General features: G+C 37.5%; 1 protein-coding gene across 2 annotated transcripts; it reads left to right on the plus strand.

Annotated features, from left to right (window-relative positions):
• Positions 1-36: 36 nt before the first annotated feature.
• On the plus strand, positions 37-15520 carry LOC123504843. 2 transcript variants are annotated; one of them, XM_045255734.1, is made up of 6 exons: positions 37-203; positions 1888-2018; positions 2911-4393; positions 5365-5508; positions 8636-8827; positions 10066-15520. In XM_045255734.1, exons 2-6 carry the CDS (start codon positions 1893-1895, stop codon positions 12246-12248), a joined length of 4128 nt encoding a protein of 1375 aa, XP_045111669.1. In that variant the 5' UTR covers positions 37-203; positions 1888-1892; the 3' UTR covers positions 12249-15520. The 2 variants fall into 2 exon arrangements, with proteins under 2 accessions (XP_045111669.1, XP_045111670.1); XM_045255735.1 differs by lacking the exon at positions 37-203 and adding an exon at positions 221-1413.
• The last annotated feature ends 3770 nt before the right edge of the window (positions 15521-19290 follow it).

The raw sequence follows: 19290 nt of genomic DNA on the forward strand, positions 1-19290 counted from the left end.
TAAACAGAGTTGTAATTGCGAGGTTGTATAGATTAGTTCTAGCCTTGGCCACAGCCCTGTGAGAAACGGAACCCGCTGCCTGCTCGCCGCCCTCCAGGTTTTCAGCGGCACTAAAAATGGCCGCCGTGAGGGTGTTCGAAGGACCTCCTTAGCGACAGGCGCCCTCACAATGTGAAGCCCCGATGTCTGTCTCTCCGGAACAGGCAAGTAAATGATGCCAGCTTATAGAATAAACGTCATAATTGCTGCCGAGACTTGTGTAAAGGCGGGAAAGGTGCGTGGCTAGGGACAGACTGGCAGGGTGTGTGGGGCTCGGGCATGTAAACAAAGGTGGAAATAGAGCAGGAAAACAATTCAGCAAGCCTCTTATAACTACTTCACTATCAGGATATGGACTGCCAACACTAGGGAAAGTTTCTAGACAGGTAGGAGTGGAAATAGGTACGGGATAATGGCATTTTTTGAAGTGAGGTGCAGGCTGGGCCAAACAGGGTCAGCGGGGAGACAGCGGACAGGTCACGGTGAGATAGTATGGAACACGCAGCATTAGTTGTGACCTGTTGTGTGCACCTGAGGCCATCACCACACCTGTACCTGTATAGCAGCAAGCATACCCAGTGTTGGTCTCTAGCAAACAGACAGGCGCGCTCTTCTATTAAGGACATGAATATTTGACCACTAATGACGTGTTCACTTCCTGCCACTTGTCCGACCCTTCCTGTCTAGATATGCCAAGTTGGTATCGTCAAGTGTGCGTGGTTGTGCATGGGATCATGTGTACAGAGGCGCTTTGGCACTCATTGGCACTGGCACCACTCATCTGATAAGTAGATAGATTAACCTTTTTTTTATTTCCTTTTTTTTATAGGTATGCAGGTAAGTTAATAACATCTAATGTTGTTCACTTAAAATAGTCCAAATTTTAGAAAACTGGAAACGCAAAATGTAGTAGTTTAAAGCTAATGAGCGAACGGCATGAAAGAGTAGAGGTAGAGGTAGTGGTTAACTTTATCATTGGTAGTGATGACACATAAAAGGGGTGGCAGTAAATAAGGATGCTGGGGATGGAATATATCTGCAATTAGCACAGTTTTTTTTAGCACTGTAACAATAAACTAATTAAAAGGATAAGTGATATGACATTATTACAGTGTAAGAGATTGATGAAATTAGATAACAGAAAATTTCCTCATATCATTCATCTCCACATCCAGATGGAGCAGGCTTTTGTGTTTTTCCAAGGTGCAGTGTTGATTTGTATGCTGCCATGTTTCAGTTAATATGTGGTAACTGACTCTAGCTATATGGAGTATACAGAGCTGCCTGGCATGTTTGGGTAACTACTGAAGTCTTGGCTGGGTCTCTTAAGATGATGCTAAACCCCAGACCGTACTGATGGTGGCCCTGATGGTGGTAGGTGTGAGAATCACTAGCTTTATTTATATGGCTTAAAATATCATGTGGTAAGATGTAGAAATATGCCTAAGTCTGTCTACTCTAAAGTGGTTCCTGAATTCAAAACATATTGTAGCTTATTGATGATATAATTGATTTTATGTGAATAATACTTGTTTTCTGTCGATTAACACACTTATAAGGATTGCTTACAGTTTTCTTCAAGATCTGATAACCATACACTTCTCCGTGACACAATTCTGACTGAGATCCAGGAGCCAGTTGAGAGTAGACAGACTATAGTAGTGGCTGTTATAATCACTGCATAAATACTTGTTATCTGGCCTTGCTGTTTCCTTTACCAATCTTATCTTATTCATGTTCTTTAAATGTTTACTGTGTGATTCACTGTAAATTTATGAAGCTCTCATCACCATTTTTTGCAATACCAGTTATTACTTGGATCACATTTCTCTGTCCTGCTCGTTTCAGAAAAGATGAAGTGTAAAGTGAGTGACTCTCCAAGTGGGGTTGGAAGGGCCCGCCCTGGCCTTGTGAGCAGTGCCAGCCCAGTGCCTCGCCTGCACAAGGAGGATGTGGCCTCAAACACACACACCAGCAAAGTACAGTAACACATGCCTTATATATCCTCATCTCCTTCCATTATTCTCCAAATCCTTGTGTTATTGCCCTACCTTTTTCCATAGATCATAGTACATAAGAAAAATAATTGCTGAAAGTTTTCTAACTATGCTTGTTAAGATGCTCAAATGTGAAATTGTATGTTTGGCAAGTATACATCCTTTTTCCTAGAATGGTGATTTGAGTAGGAAAGTATTGGGTTATCATGAACCATTCCAATGTTAGTAGTGTAAAGGTTATCAATAATTTATGTTCTACTTAGGATTTGTGCAGAGTGAAGGAACTTGAGTGATATTGTGTTTCATTGAAAGGACAATATGTGATTTGTATGACCAGTTATTATTGTATCCAGTGGTGAGATGGGGATCAAAGAATTTTGGAAAGTAATAATTGCAAAGGGTATTGACCAGTATTGTTTAATATAGTTAGTCCCTTTTTTTCACATTTCCATAGAGCAAGATGGAATGTTATTCATTCTCCACTTCCCATGTCTTTCTAAAACACATCAAATTTTATGAACTACAACATTTTATAAGTAGGTAATTTTTTATGAAATGTATCAAACATAAATAGTTTTAAGATTTTCCCATATGCATACATATTTTTGTCATGGCACTTGGGAATTAGGGTGTGGCAGCCACATTGACCACTGCATTATAGTGTATATTAAATTTAGTATAGTAACCCGTAAAGTTAACTAGGTCCAAAACAAGGAGCATAAAATGTGTCACTTTATTCCTTATATGTAGCAAAAAATGACAAGAAGAAACAGAGCAAGGGGACTGTGGAGTTGTACTCAGTGTTTCTGATCCCATGATGAAGCAGGCTGTGGAGGAGAGATGGGTGACTCAGTTCTTCTCTTATCTTCCTCAGGATGACAAGGGTGAAGGGAACATTCTCCGGAGGTCCTCACGAAGAGCCACCATTGAACGGAGAGTGTGGGCTGTACCAAAAAAAGTGGCCAAGGTTCCTGTACCTAGCATCAAAGAGAAAACCATGCAGCCTAAGTCATCCCGGAAGGACAGGGAAAAGAAGGTACAAAGCACAGTGCAAAGCAAATCCCCTAGCAAGAGCAAGGCCTCACCAGATGCCAAAAGAGGCCTTGTCATGACAGAAGAAACAGGGAATGCTAGAAGAAAAATAAAAAAGAAAGAGGGGATGCAGGATGTGAGTGATGAAGTGGAGGATGTTAGTGAGAGTGGTAGTGAAGTCGTGGAAATGGCAGAAACTATGAGTGTCAGTGACGTGGAGGATGACGCAGGAGTGGATGGTGGCATCAGCATGCCAGAAAGAACACTAAACTCTAAGAAGGAATGCAGTGAAAACAGCACCAATGATGGGAGTAGTGACAGTGGTACCAGTGATCATGTGGACAGCTCTGAAAACATCATTCGGACAGGGCTTCCCCTACTGGCAGAGGCTGTGGTCAGTTTGAAAGATACTTCCTCGAGAACTTTAAGCAGTAATCCTTCTAGAAGCGACAGAGGGCAAGAAGAAACACTAGACACTGGTGAAATATGCCTAACTAAAGCAGTCATAGAGGAGGTCATTCCAGACTTTGGGAATGAGGGCTCCTTTGTTTCGAGTAGTGTTGGTGGTGAGTGTGAAGTGAATAAAAGAAACACACAAAGTACAGGTCAGGTGTTCAGGAACCTTGAAGATGTTCTGGGTCACTCCTACAGCAAACTAGAGCGGGATTGTGAGGTGCTGGATGAAGCTGTAACTGAACAGAGTCCCTCACAGATTATTTGTGCTAGTGAAGAGACCAGGGCAGATAGTGAGACCACGGAGATTGAGGCAGAAGATGGGATTTGTGATGGGGTAGGGGATGTAATCGCTCATTCAGAACAGGAGGAGGAGGTGGAGGAGGGAAGTAAAGAAGGGGACCAACAAACTACAGACTTATGTGAGACTCAGCTTGATATCAGACTAGAAAGTGAGAACAAGGATATGGAGGAGGTGAGCAAAGATGAGAGTCAGGTGGAGAGTGAGAAGAGTGATGAGGAACCTACTGAAAACCCAGGAATAAATGACAAAACAGTAGACCTTAAAACTACTGACCAGGCAGAGAGTGTAAGGAGCATGACTCAAGACTGCTTGACCATGAAGTCTGACAGCTTGCCTACTGAAAGCACAGACAGTGAGAGTAGCAAGGCAAGTGTGATGGAGGTGGTGGAGGAGGTACAGGAGGAGGAAGAGCATGTCTCACTAAGTGTTGCCCTGGCTCAGCTGCTAGACTCCGGCTGTGGTGAGACGGAGGGCACAGAGACCCTCACCATTCATTCAGTATCTCCCAGCGTGCAAGCAGAGCAGGAGGAACGGCAAGAAGTGGTGGCACTGGAACTGAACTCAAGAGGTGTGTGTTTTTTGTGTATGTATGTTTGTGAATATATTGTGAGTATTAGATATGACAAACCTTTTATGCCTTTCATACAAGCTTCAGATTTAAGAAACCCTTGATCATTATAAGAAGTTTCTATAAATGCATTAATTCATGAAATTTAACTACAAGTGGTTCCTTTCAGTACTTCTGAAGATCATTTTCAGTACTTTATCGTCATTTCATATCTTCTTTCATATATGTCTCCTCTCTTATTTTCCAATAAAAACATCCCACTATTCTGGAGATTGTGCTCTTACCATAATGTCTATGCATTCCTTTCTTTTGAAAAAAATATTCTATGTACCCTTGTATGTGTTGATAAGTTGTGCACACACTGGACTGCCTGGGAAGGGAAAGAGTGATAGTGAAGGAGATGCATTTAGAGGTATATTAGGACTTTTAGGGTTGGGAGTCAAATCTTTAGAAAACTCATGCCACAGCTAATGAGCCCTTTACTCAACCAGTAGTGACAACATTTTAGTGAAGTATAGTTTAGGAAATAATAGGTACAGCCAACTACAGATATTGATTATTTAAGGATATTAAAATGTGACAAAATATTGAATATAAGCTAAAGATGAGAGTAGTACCTATGGGTAAAGGTATCACAATTTCATGTTTTCTTTCCATTGATTTATGCATCATTAATTGGATCACCCCACTTTACCCTCAGGCTCTGTGTTCACCCCATACATGTGTAGGGAAGGTTGTCTTAGGGGAAAAATATGATCCTGGCCTATAGCCAGTAGCTACCATATTTATTTGAACTTTAATTTGGAAGTTTAATTGCACCTGACATCCTTATTTAAAATTACTATGGTAAGAAAATTTTTGATATTACTGTTTTAAGTAAGAAAATATAATGTCTCTATCATATTGTTTTATAAGAGATCTTAATTTTTTGTTAGTGGAGCCATAATGCACTAAGTCATAAATGATTTCAGGTATGGTTGCTGAGAAGACCCAAGAGGAGATGGATGATGATGAGGATGAAGAGGGAGAGCTGGTCATTAAGGAGGAAGATGATGAGGGTGGAGATGAGGAAAGCAATGTGGAGTCAGAGGAAGATGATGAACTCAGGAAACAAGGTAATGCTGAGTTTGGCTGTTGTTATTGAAGAATATTATGATCCTTTAATTCTTTTGTTAACCTATCATTTAAAGACTTAATAAATTAGGGTAAATTTTTTCAATAACACCAACAGCTCTCTTCTGGATGAAATTAATGTTTTCTGATAGATTTCAACTTGTTTCAAATGAATATGCTCTTCATTTCCATTTTTTTTTTTTTTTTCCCCCACTCCATCTCTTTCGGAAACACAATTTTGCTGTAAAACGAATGATTTTTTTCTGGTATATATTTTGACCTGTTTTGAATGAATCTCCACCTAACCTAACCTAGCTAATAGCCTAGTTGAGGCGACACGCATCACCACTGATACCTCTTCCTCAAAACAAAATTAACTATCTAACACAATCAAAGGGATCTGACCAAAGCAAACTAAAGCCACGGTTACACTAGTCAACCTAAACCTTGGATCCTGTCAGTTTTGTTGGATTTGGTCCAATGTTGGACGAAATCCAATAGGATCGTTGGTGAGATGAGAGTCAAAGAGATACAGTTGGTTTTGTCCAAGGACGAGCATCCAAAGACAAACAATAGACAAACTGCATTATTTGACAAGGAAATTTACAATATATAGAAAGAAAAAAAGCTTGAGGACATTAAATTTTGTTTAAGACATCTTTAAATACAATAAAAGTATTGAAATAGGATTAGAAGAGTATCATGTTATTAGATATTATCAATCACCCATTCCTCATTTGACTACCATTGTTTTGGCTCCATTTTTGTACACGCCGCTGCTCTACGTCCCCACCTCATCTCAATGGAGTGGCCTAGTCAGGTTATTTACTCCCTCTTAGAGAGAGTGAGAACCCAAGAAGTTCTATGGAATGTGAAGTATAACTACTCGAAAAAGGTGCTGAAAAGAGCCGTCTGGACCGAGATCTGCAAGGAGCTGAAGGCAGAGCATCCAGACACTGTGGATAGAGGGATGAGGTTAAGAGTGTGGGGGGCTGGATGTGAGTGGGTGGATATGAATAAGTGGCTGAGTGGATGGGTGATTGGGACTTCCCTCACCACTGGTTAGTAATGATTTTTCATTTACCAACACTGTTTATTCATAAGTAAACATATGTTAAAAAACATTCTTATGAAACAGAATAGTCTCCACAAATCTTGAACTTGATCAAGATCAAGATCAAAATCATATTTGGACATTCAGGAGCACGTCTAACCATTCGCTCAAAGATATGATTGGATGGATACCTTTTGCTTCAACCTTGTTATTGGAGTCCGAGGTTTTTGTTAACTAGTGTAACTGAGGCTTAACCTAACCTGACTGGCAATGCTAAGAATCTAATATAAAGTCATTACCTTATTTCTTTTTGTAAAATCTGGCGATACAATTGATATAATGGAGGCGACACCCTGCTGGAGCAGACATCTTCCATAGACTGATTCAAATAGAGTTGATTCTCTCCACAAACTGCTCTGATTAGTTAGATTTATTCTGTATTATTTTCTTTGGTCAGTGACTGCATGCTCCAACAAAAGAACCAATCATCGCCATTAATTTCACACATGCGCAAATAATGACAAAACACACAGACTAATGAACACACATAACAGTCTTCTTCAGTGCCTGGCAGTCCATCACATGGATGGGTGTTACTTTGCTCTCCCCAAAAAGTGGTAAATTTTTTAAAATTTTTATCAACGATATAACAATTTGCGACAGATATGTATGGGTTCAAATTACTCAGAATGAAAAGCTCTATAATATGAGAAGGGTAACAAAAGCCATGTTATTGTTGGAGTTAAAGTAAAATAATACCTGAATTAGTTACATGTAACCATTCACTCCTGTAAGCTAATATTAGCATGCCATCAGACAGCTGCATGTAAAAGACCAGAGAGGATAACAAGGTATTAACAGAGCTGGAAGACTTATCTCAAGTAGGATGATGGAATGAAGTAGAATTATAAACACTGAAGCAAAGTAAACAAAAAAGGAAGGACTTAACATTTTATCACGTGGATTAGAAAATGTATATAAATGAGAGACTAATATGAAGTGAAGTAAGAGGAGATAGCTGAACAACATAGGAAAGCACCTTCAACACATTATAATAAATGGTTGGAATAAACTATGTATAGTTGTTTCATTCTCAGAAAAATGTTTAGTTGTTGGCTGAGTACAGTTAACTGTGCTGCCTTATGACACAGTTAGTCTCAATATGTCAGTTTTATTTGACTTCTTTAGTTGAAATTCAAGTGTGCAGTCATGGATGATTTGACCTACTAGACCTTGCAGTGCTACAAATGGCTCTGGTTTTAAGATAATAGTCTGTGTTTTATATAAATATCACAACATTTGACAGCATAGCTGTTTGCCATCGTCATATAGGTTGAGAGGCAGCTGGGGTGCTTATCAGTACAGTCAGGTCGCTTAGGTCTGAGAAAGGGGTGGTTAGCCTCCAAGGGCCATTCCCTCACTGGTTCTCACCCATGTGTTCTTCACAACTTAGAAAAAAAAACTCATTTACAATGTGAATAAGTACGTATTTCTTAGAGGAGAAAAACAATAGAGGTCCTATTATTACACTCTCCAAACCAGGAAAAACCTATATGTAAAAGAAACAAATGCACCTTGACTTTACCTCCAAGGTGGTGTGGAAGAAAAGTCAAAACATGAGCAAATAATTGGAAATAAATCCTGAATTACCCAAAATCAAACAATACTGAGAGAGAGAGAGAGAGAGAGAGAGAGAGAGAGAGAGAGAAGGGTCACTGTCTTGTCCTCTCCACCATGGTCCTATGGACACATGGCAATGCAGCTCATGAGGAATTCCCATACTCGGCGAACACCCAAACATTCTTCCAAAAATTAAATGACTATAAATGATAAGGTTATACCTGCATTATATTTATATCATATTGAAACAAAGACTGCATAGATACTTATGTGGAAAAAGAATCACATGAAAGTAGCACAGGTACTGTAAAATACAAGTAGCTTGATAGACAGACACACATATACACACACATGCATGCACTCAATGATAGTGAATACTTTTGTGTATAGGCTCCTAGGGGAAATGCTGATTATACAGTCAAAGCAAGCATAACATTAAATTTTGATCTTTGCAGTTGAAAATGACAGGAAGGAGGACAACCTCCAGGACTGTCTATCTGTGATGAACTCCACCAGATTTCCTGAGCTGTGCAAAGATGTAAGATGTGACAGCGATGCAGACCAACGCACACCCTGCCCTTCACCCACTCCCACCAAGCTGAAGAAGCAAATTCCTGCCCTCATCAAAATCAACTCTCGGCCTCCTGGTAAATAGTAAAATGTGCAGCCTGTATCACTTCATTGTGTCACCCATGACTGTGAAAGCTGCTCTGTTAAGGGGTCATGATTTTACTAAAGATTTCTGCAGCTAGTATTGTAATTAGTGCGGGTGTCAGAGATTGTGATAGATCTTTATTATTTGCAAATTTTTATTTTACTTGATAGGATTTTAAAACTCAAAATTATAGAATTTGTTTAAAATAACCTTGGTTGTATTAAATCATAATTTATACAGTGGACATCCAGACTAGATTGGTAGATTCTTTTGGAACAGCATAGCAGATGAGAATTTCAGAATACAGTGGAGACTTAAGATTCGAACGTCTAAATACTCAAACTTTTCAAAACGAATGCAAAAGTTCAATTTAATACTAAAAAAAGATACCTTATAGTCGAACGTCCACACCCATTGTTGTAAACAAAGGCTGCCTGGCGTCCCCGTTCCCCCTCCGCCAGTTGTGACTTTTACTGCTGAGATCATCAGAATAATATTCTCCTGCATTCCATCTGTAGTTTTCATTTATAAGCATACATTAACACCAAAGGCTTATTAGTGGTGAAAATATCTAGTAATCAAATGGCCATACATTTGGTCATATACAAATCTCTGTCATCTCCCTTCTTGCAGCTGCCACTGTACTGTTCTGATACTGCATTACTGGTAATACCGGTATTATTGTAATACTGGTATACTGATGCCAGTGTGCATCCTTAGTCCTACCACAGTCTTGAGAAAAAACATTCTTCTGCATTCTATTGCTAGTTTTTCATTTAGAAAGTTAGGATGGCACCAAAGAGACTTATTAGTGGTGAAAATAAGGAATTTGGTGAGAGTGCAAGTGTTAGTGAGCCCCAGCCCTCCATTTGTGGATTTACAGGAATCACACTATAAAGACCAGTGACCTTCCTCCTCCTCCCCCTCTTCTCCCCTCCTCTTCTAAGTTATCCATCACCAGCTTTCTCTTACGGTATGTACAAATCAAAATTGTTAAAAAGAAATACATTGAAATTTTTATAAACTTGAGGTTTTTGTAAGATTAAGAACGAGTTACCTGATCAATAGTCAAACTTTTTAATACTCGAACAGCCATTTGGAATTAATTAAGTTTGAGTATTGAGTCTCCACTGTAGTTTATATTAGATACCAAAATTTATCTGTATTCTGAATGTGTTCTTGGAACTGTGTATCTCATAGCCTTATTTTGATTTTATTCTTTTCTTCCAGCCATCAAAACTCCACTGAAGTGCCCAGAATGCCCCATGCAATTCTGCACTGTGCGTTCCCTCCTGTGGCATTTTGCATATCATGGGGCAAGATCTCGGGAGAATTGTTTGCCTCCAATCTTGTTGCAAGACCTTATTGTTCCGTGGGACAAACCGACTGTCTCACTTTTTATATCTCAAGCTGCTGAAGGTGAGAAGAGCACAGAAAAAATCATTGCCTCCACAGAGATGTCACTAGCAATGTCACCTTCCCCTGATGCTGCAATGAAGGTAGACACAGCCAGCAAACAAGATCTGATAATGGCAACCCAGATTCTCAAAGCAGACGATGGCATGGGGACCAATGGGGATGTCATCCTCAAGGTTCCTATCCCAAGGCTGAAACCCAAGTCCCAGGGTCCTTCTACATTTAAGAAAGACAAGTTTATCAACATTCTGCCCAAGATAACAAGTAGTGACAGTCAGGGCTCCATCACACCTGCTGCTTCCCACCTGGCCAAGATAGGGGCATCCAGCTCCCCCACACCACAGATAACAATTCATGCACAGAACAACAAGCCTACAGATGTTGTGACTGTCAAACCTCAATCATCTGTCCCAAAGATCACCATAAGGGCTGACAGCTCATCTCAGCAGGTCCATGTCAAGCCTATAGCACCAGCATCAGCACACTCAGCAGTACAAATCAAACCTCTCATAACATCCTCACAGTCTGCAGTCCAAATTCAGCCCCTCCTTTCATCATCCCAGCCAGCAATTCAGATCCAGCCTCTGGTGTCAACATCACAATCAGCTCTTCAAATCCAGCCTCTTGTATCATCATCCCAATCATCGCTGCAGATCCAGCCCCTTGTGTCCACGTCTCAGTCAGCACTACAGATTCAACCTTTGGTGAGCTCCTCGCAGTCAGCACTCCAAATACAACCTCTCGTCTCTTCCTCACAGTCAGGGCTTCAGATACAACCTCTGGTTTCTGGCACCCATGCTGCTGTTCAGCCCATTGCATCCACCACAACTAAGTCTTCGTCAGGCACCAGTCATATTGCCTTAATTCCAGTTGATAACCTCAGTGCAGTGGGACAGAACTTCCCCTCAAAATCCAAGACTGTTCCTCCTCCGATTAGAATGATGGCACCCTCTCCACTGCCAGTGAAAACATCCCCAAGCTCAATGGATGGCATCCTGGAGAAAGATGGGTTGGTTATGATCAATTCAAACCTTGCTCTGCGTATTGTCTCCTCACTACCCAGTACCCTTGAAAGTGGCACCAGCACTACCACTTCCACCACCACCATCCGACCTATTGCCACTCATCTCACCACAAATAACAACCTTACCATCCTGCCACAAGTTGAAGGGAGCAAGCTTAGTAATTCTAAGAAGGAGAGCATGAAAAATCCAGACATCCTTACCATTGTACCACAAATTGATGTCAACAAGAAGGTCTCTCTTTTAAAGAATGCACCATCTACCCCTAACACCCAAGCATCTATTCCTAAAAGTTCTCCTGCATCTCAGGTTGTAAAACTGTATCTTCTGCAGCCGAAAGATACCAAAGGCAAGAATGGAGGAGATAGTACAACTAAGCTGGGCATTCCCACTGAGCCATCCATTGGGATGAATGGCCTGGAGGTGCCACTACCTCTCTCTAATGGCAATGAGAGCACAGCCACTAGTGAGAATGGTAATTCAAGAGAGCAAGGAATGAATGAAGAGGAGGAAATTGAGGACTTAGATGAAGAGGAAGAGGAAGGAATGGTGATTGATGACGAGAGAGATGGGGACGAGGATGTCATGGATCCCCTTAGCCTGTGCGCCGTCACCATGGAGGATGAGAACCTTGATGCTTCTAACAGCTCCAGCCAGGCAGATCAGTTTAGTGCTGACTCAGCTACCTCTTCTGAGGATAAGGTCACTATTAGAAAAATAGTGGGGAAACCAAAAGGAAAGACTAACCAGGGTGTGGACATAGTGAAGTATGAGGCAAGGAAGTATGTCTGTTGTTACTGTAATAGAAGGTTTGGCTGGTCGACAGACCTAAAGCGACATGTCATTCTCCACACAGGAGAAAAGCCCTTCCAGTGCAAGGTTTGTCCTACTGCATTTACTCGAAAATTCCTTCTCCAGAACCACATGAAAAGAATGCACCCAGACAAGTGCAAAATGTCAGACTTGTGGCCTTAGGAGTTTTCTTGGCACTGATGGTCTTTCTCAGTGATAATTTGTTACTGTCAGTGTGCCGAAGTTTTTGGGGTGACTAAGTTGTGGTGTGGAAGTGGTCCAGTCAAGTGTAATGGTTTCATTGAAGGGCATTATGGCTTACTTCAAATATTCAGAAACTAATGATTATCTCGATAAGTGTTACCTGGATACTAGTCACGGAAAATTCTTTCATGATTGCTGTACCTTATTTTGAACACTTCTTGTGCTGTAAGGTTAGAGCAGTCACTTAAAATTATAAGCTTTATATTGTTCCTTCTCTGGCTATAAGGCAACATTGCGAATGAAAAATTAAGTAATTTATTCTAGTCGCAAATCTGAACACAAGCCTGAATACACACATACATATATAGTGAATACATATATACACTGAATATTCTGCACCTACAATATATTTATAGAAAGTTATTCAGATTCAGTAGCATTTTTCATTAACATCTACTTTTGATGAATGTGATGTGTGACATTGAAGTTTTTGTTTGATGCTAATGAAATATATTTTTTCACTTGCATGTTTTGAAGTAAACTACTGTGGAGATTTTACTGTATGAGTGGTCATAATATTAAGGGTGACTTAATTGTAAGATAAACAAGCAGAAGCAAACTAATTGGCTTCAACTCTGGTGCTCTTCCTTGGATAACCATCTGCATTTTACCAAAGACTCACTCCAAAAGTTTTCCCTTCTTTGTTCTTTGTAGATGTAAACATTTATTGCAAGATACATTTATCAGCCAAATTATTTAGGAAGAAACAAAATGGATTCAGTTATGCATGTATATACATAAATCATTCTCTGGTGATGGATATGGGTGATCTGCAGACTCTTGTGATTGTGTGCAATGGATTTTAATGAGTGTAACATTTTGGAAGTGAAATTATGATTTACATAATAGACTTCAAGAAAACTTCTCATCATAAATAGAGCTATTTAAAGTAGAACATCTAAGCTGCATTGTCTCTTTTTTAATAGGCACAGATTTGGAAAAGGTATCAAAAAAAGGAATATGAGAGATTTGTAACATTATTGTGTAGGATCTTTTGATTTATATGAAACCTTAGACACAACAATCTGAGAGAGACCCTGGTCTAAATATTACTTATATCAAGAAATCTAGAAATATCATAACATAAACATATAGATGTGGAGGTGATGATTAAGTGCTAATGAAAATACTTTACCTATTAAACTTTGGTATATGAACAGAGATATTTAGATAAATGGATAGAGACAAGAAGCAAAATGCTAAAGCATATCTAATGGGCACAAACTTCAGTACTCACCAAATCAAGATAATTGGTGACCAGATGTATATTTGATTTAATTTAAGCCTTGCTTTCCAACTCATTAAGATAGTTTGCTTTAGTCTCAGTTATTTGTGAGTCCAGAAACTTAATTGAAGAGGTGGCAAGTAATAAGCTAATAAATTAGTGATGCCTGGATAGGGTGAGGTAACGAAGCAAGAAATCAAAAATTCCAAAATAAACAGAGGATAGCTTTTGTTTTAGGTTACTTTACTAATTTTGGGATGGATGCAAGTGTAACTTAGAATGTACAATGAATCATGAAAGTGGTAGTTCAAGTGAAGCAAGCAACACCAACAGAATATTATTAATGACATTATTAACAGCATTATAATTGGTTGGAGGACAGGACAGATTTTGAAGAAGGAAATAAAAATTCCCAACTAAAAGTAACTAGATCCATTTAGGTTTTTCTAACCAATAGCCAAAAATTTTAAGGATGGAATATTGATTCTTATCAAATTAACATTTTTGATAAAGTAATGAAAATAATAAAGTGATGGTCAAGAGAAAGAAGCCATAGTGAGGAAAGCATTCTTTTTGGGTGTTAGAATGGGGATGAAAATCCCATCCACACTGTATTTATTATTTTCTTGGTATAATGACATTTATGCAGGAGTTGACTTGCATAAAAATGATGATTCATGGCAATGATTCTCTAATCAAAAAATGTGCAATGGACTGCACATCTTTAAACACAAGTATCACAAAATTGCAAGCTTAAGTGCACATGTATATGTATGTCATTCACTCATTATAAGTCGTGCCTAAAGTTATGGGTTTTCGTGTGGCAAATTTGTCATTTAAAATCAAAGGAGTCAAAAAACTGTAATGTCTTTGTATCATTCATTGCAATGATACAAACCATAGTTTTTGCTTTATTTTCACATAACTTTAGTGTTTGAAAATAGTGGATTCCTTACTGAGGAAGTATTTCTACATTTGCTGGAAAACTGCATCCAGTTACACCAAAAATATTTTTTTCAAGGTTTACTGAAGACAATCCTCTTTTTATGAAAAAAATGCATGATAATTGAAATCCAGAACTGTACATTTTCTTGTAAGAATTAGTCACATGATTATGAAGTTGATATATTATTTTAAGAATAAGTTATTAAGAACATTTATTTATTGATATCCTGTGCCAAAGTTTTTGTTAGCTACTTTTACATAATAATATCTAGAAAGAAGTCTTCAGCCAGAATCTCAACACATTTTTTGTTTAAAACGTCATAGTTGCTGTGGAAAATGGATAGATAATGACTGTAGTGGTGATGGTTGTGTTAGACACTACACAGAACTGATGGGAACATCACATCTGAAAGGTCACCACTCAGCTGCTCCGTTCCATAATGCTTAACACAAACAACTTTACTGCGTTATTTTAAATCTATATAGTACTGAAGTTAGGAAATGAAACTATAGAGTTGTAAGGTGGCACTGTAAGTAATTTTTCAATATTCCCTTTCTTAAAATGAAAACTAATAATGGACGTATCACAAAGATTTAGTTGTAATAATGAGGCACGATTCTGAAGATTGAAGAACAAGCCCTCTTTGAGAGAAGTAAAGGACATGGAGATACAGGCACTAAGTTCAGATGTGTGTGCCAAATGTTGGGTGGTCTTATTAGAAACCTGTATGCCATTAGTCAGCACAATTAACAAGGATATTCTGATATTGTGTGAAAATGTAATGTTCTGTTTACAAGTTATTTAAAACAAGTTATTTAATACATGCTGTAGGTTTTTATTTATTTTTTTTTATTTATTTTCCCTTGTATAGTTTGTGCATTGTAAAAATAAATTGCTTTGTAGATAATGTACAATATAATTTTTTATATAAACACGGATATGTAAAGTTTGCTGTGCCAAAGTTTATGTAGAAGTATATTAGATTTTTTTTAAGAAATACAAATAAATATCTACTGCTAATTTTGTCTTTTAACCAAGATGTTATTTATTTATTTATTTGATTTTATGGAAATTATTATTGAAAGTACATAAAATATGTTTTGCAATGCCTGTTTAAAAAACAAGTATCCAAATTATGCCAGGGAAAAGTGAGAGGCTTACCTTTGGCCTTTAACTCTTACCTGAATAGGCTGCTTGGTGCACAATATGTTCAGCATCCTGGCATTCATAGGCAAATCTGCATTACTTTGAATATGCCCTGTACTTGGCCAGATGCACACCAGTGACAACTGAGACTTAGTTTCTGGTTTATATGTATGCACTTGGGGCTCATGTCATAGTATTCACTCAGAAGTCCAGTTCACCACTGATACACTCCAACACATCTTGCTTAATATCCAAATGGAGTTGTTCTTAATGCAAAGGCAGGTACCAAAAATTTCAATGTCACTGACAAGTCCAAGTGATCTGTTAATTAAAATGGCATGTTTGGAATCATAGGTTGTCTCATTGTTATTACCTAGCAATTTCTTAGTTTATCAAACAACTGTCTTCCAAGATGAAACTGTGCACCTGGCCAATCACACGGATTACAGCTTGTTGATGCCATGTTGAAATACTCATCACCGTTATTAAAGTCCAGATTACCAAAAAAGCCTACTGAACTTATGAAGTGTTTCAACTTAAATATCACAAATGTAGTATGTTATACAATCATGCATTGTGAAGTTTGCTGCTACTATTGCCACCATTCTTGCCTCTTGGCCATTACTTATTCATAGGAAAATAAGATTGGATACTTCTTTTGGTCATATATGATACATGTGTCCATCTGAGAAAATACAAAATGAGCTTGAAGTCATGTTGATTAAAACAAAATGATGTTTAATTCTTTTTTACAAGTTGCAAATATCACTGTTGGATGGGGTGCTTTGCATGATTTTACATAATTTACTTGCATTTATAAACAATAGAAAATTATTGTATTTTGATAATTTTTGTAAACATTAACAGCTTGAATGTTAAGTTATGGTGCTCATGACAGATTTCTTTCATCCAAGAACATTCTTTATTGAGTTGTATAGAGAATAATATTCCAGCTGGTTTATGTATACCATAGTGAACCACTTGTCTTTTATGGGAGTCCTATAAAGATTATTGGCATTCCAAAAAGTACTCACATTTCATGCTTATGTATTGAGCTTTTGCCACATATGCCATTGTGACAGACCTGATACTTTTATATTTTATGCTGTATTTATTTCTGTATGTAAGTTTTACTTTTTATTTTTTTTCTCTCTGATGACATTGATCTTTCTGTAAATTGAAAATGTAGTTTTATTTTAACAAAATTTTGTTTCATCTGATTTTTTTTTTTTTTTTTTTTCCATAGTGCTTATGACTCTCTTTTATTTGATATGTAGCTCTCAAATTGTAACTTTTGCTTGTCCCAGTACTGCCCACTCAATAACCAAGGCTGTTTAAGAAACCAGAGAAAGTTTCTGTTGGTACAGAATATTTAGAAAACATTATTTGTTTACAAAATACTCTTGAATATCATCCTCCCTTTACCAGAATGTAGACAGGCCAAGATCTGAAAAAAAAAAATCACCGTAATTGTACTCAAATTCAAGTATTTAAGAATTTCATTAATCTTTATTGAAAGAGATATTGTATTTTACTGAATGAAACTGAATGCAGATCATTAAGTGCTCAAAAAAGTCAGCCAGCCATTAGTATTACATGCCTACCTAATAACTTTCTCCTAGCTGCCTGATTTTTAATGCTGTGATTATTGTTTTCCATTAAAAATAAACAACTTGTCAAAATTTTCACTAGTGTGCAAACAAAATAAACCATATTCATAATTCTTTTACAATCTTACATACTTACAAAAATCAAATATAATTGTTTGACTGAGTTTATCTTGTGGAAAGATTATATATTATACAAATACTCTACTTTCACTATCTTAGCCATTATTCTATGTAATTATTTACTTGGTAGAAACTTTCCCTTGGTGCAGGTTTCATAGGAAAAAAAATATTTGTTAGTATAGGAAAGTAAATTAAGTTTCACATTGTGATTTGCAAATAGACATGTATATATGTTTTAATGGTTGCATCTGTTTGTACGGTTATGTTGGCATATTGGTGTGGGCAAGTCAGTGCCATATGGAGATGGGACAGTAATTGCAGTTCCTGAATTAATTTATAACCAGTTTATTGGCTGGTGTACATATGTACAGATATAACATTATGCAAAATACTATTTTTTAAGTGAATGTTATTACACATTGATTGATCATCTTTTGTATTTTGTCTTTAATGTATTTGAGTGCCATGTGTCAAATGCATTTTATATGAAAGATTGTTGTATAATATCATCTGCATCAGAGCTGGATGTGTTACTGGATATCGGGTAGTCCAGTACTGCACCTCTGGACCTCGAAATGTAGATAGTCTGTACTTGAACTTACGCGCCTAGAATTTTTTCCCTCAGTCTGGTACCGCACTTCCGCACATTCGGTACCGTACCCAAAACTATTAAAGCCTGAAAAATCTAGTCCGCACCTCAAAACCTAAAACAAAATACAAGGCAATAATACATCAGAGCTATATATATATATATATATATATATATATATATATATATATATATATATATATATATATATATATATATATATATATATATATATATATATATATATATATATATATATATATATATATATATATATATATATATACCATATTGAAGGAAAATTTTGCTAATCTTTACGAGTTAAAGACAATCCAGAGAGAGAGAGAGAGAGAGAGAGATGAGTGACATCACTCAAGTGGCGAGAAAATATGCCTGGTAACACAGACCACCAAAAACAGCTAAGAGTAGTGCTTCAGAGTGTGGACTGTTTGTCATCTTTATTTATTTATCCTTTTTTAATCCTTGAAGATCTCACATGCAGAAGTACAGACTCAAAATTTTGCCTTTCTGCACCTGTCTCAGGCGTGGTGGTACGGACTTAAAATTTCGCTTTTCCATACCTGTTACTTCCGCACTTTTGAAAATTGTTTCACACTTCGGACCTCCACACCTCGTTTTCTGGTTTGCAGGTATAGAGGCACGGAGGTGCGGACTGAGGTACAGAAGTGCCCAACTCTGATTTGCATACATAGGATTACCAGTGTGTAACCTCTCACTTGGCTGTCTGTTTCTTTGATTTTCATGTAATTTACATCTGTAATAAGGAAAGGCCTTTGTTGTGCTTGTATGACTGTACTACACTGTATCTCATAATGCCCTCACTTTTATCTTGGTGAACTTGAGTAGTCAGAAATGAAAAGGTAATTCATTGCTTGATCTTGAAATATGCAAGACAATGTGAATATGCTGTATGTTGTTTCCTGTGTTGCACATGTTCTAGTCTGTGTTATGTATTCTTTGGTGAAGTTTCTCTTTTGGAAGTACAAATACTGGCAGACTGATTCACTTCCATTAGCCATGGTATGCAACCTGTATCTCTTCAGTCTTTTTCTTGTATGGAATTTTTCAATCAAATCTGATATTTTTTTTATAAATGTTACTTATGGATGAGAAGGAGTATGCTGCAGCAGTTCATAAGCTGTAGAGAAACTTCTAAGAATATAACCAAAAATGATATTTTTTTTTATAAATATGGAGAAGGAGTATGCTGCAGCAGTACATAAGCTGTAGAGAAACTTCTAAGAATATAACCAAAAATAGTCTTTGAATAGTCACAGAAATCATGTCTAACTTTTATGGTGATT

This window comes from Portunus trituberculatus, chromosome 17, assembly GCF_017591435.1.
Source record: "Portunus trituberculatus isolate SZX2019 chromosome 17, ASM1759143v1, whole genome shotgun sequence".
Lineage (NCBI taxonomy): Eukaryota > Metazoa > Arthropoda > Malacostraca > Decapoda > Portunidae > Portunus > Portunus trituberculatus.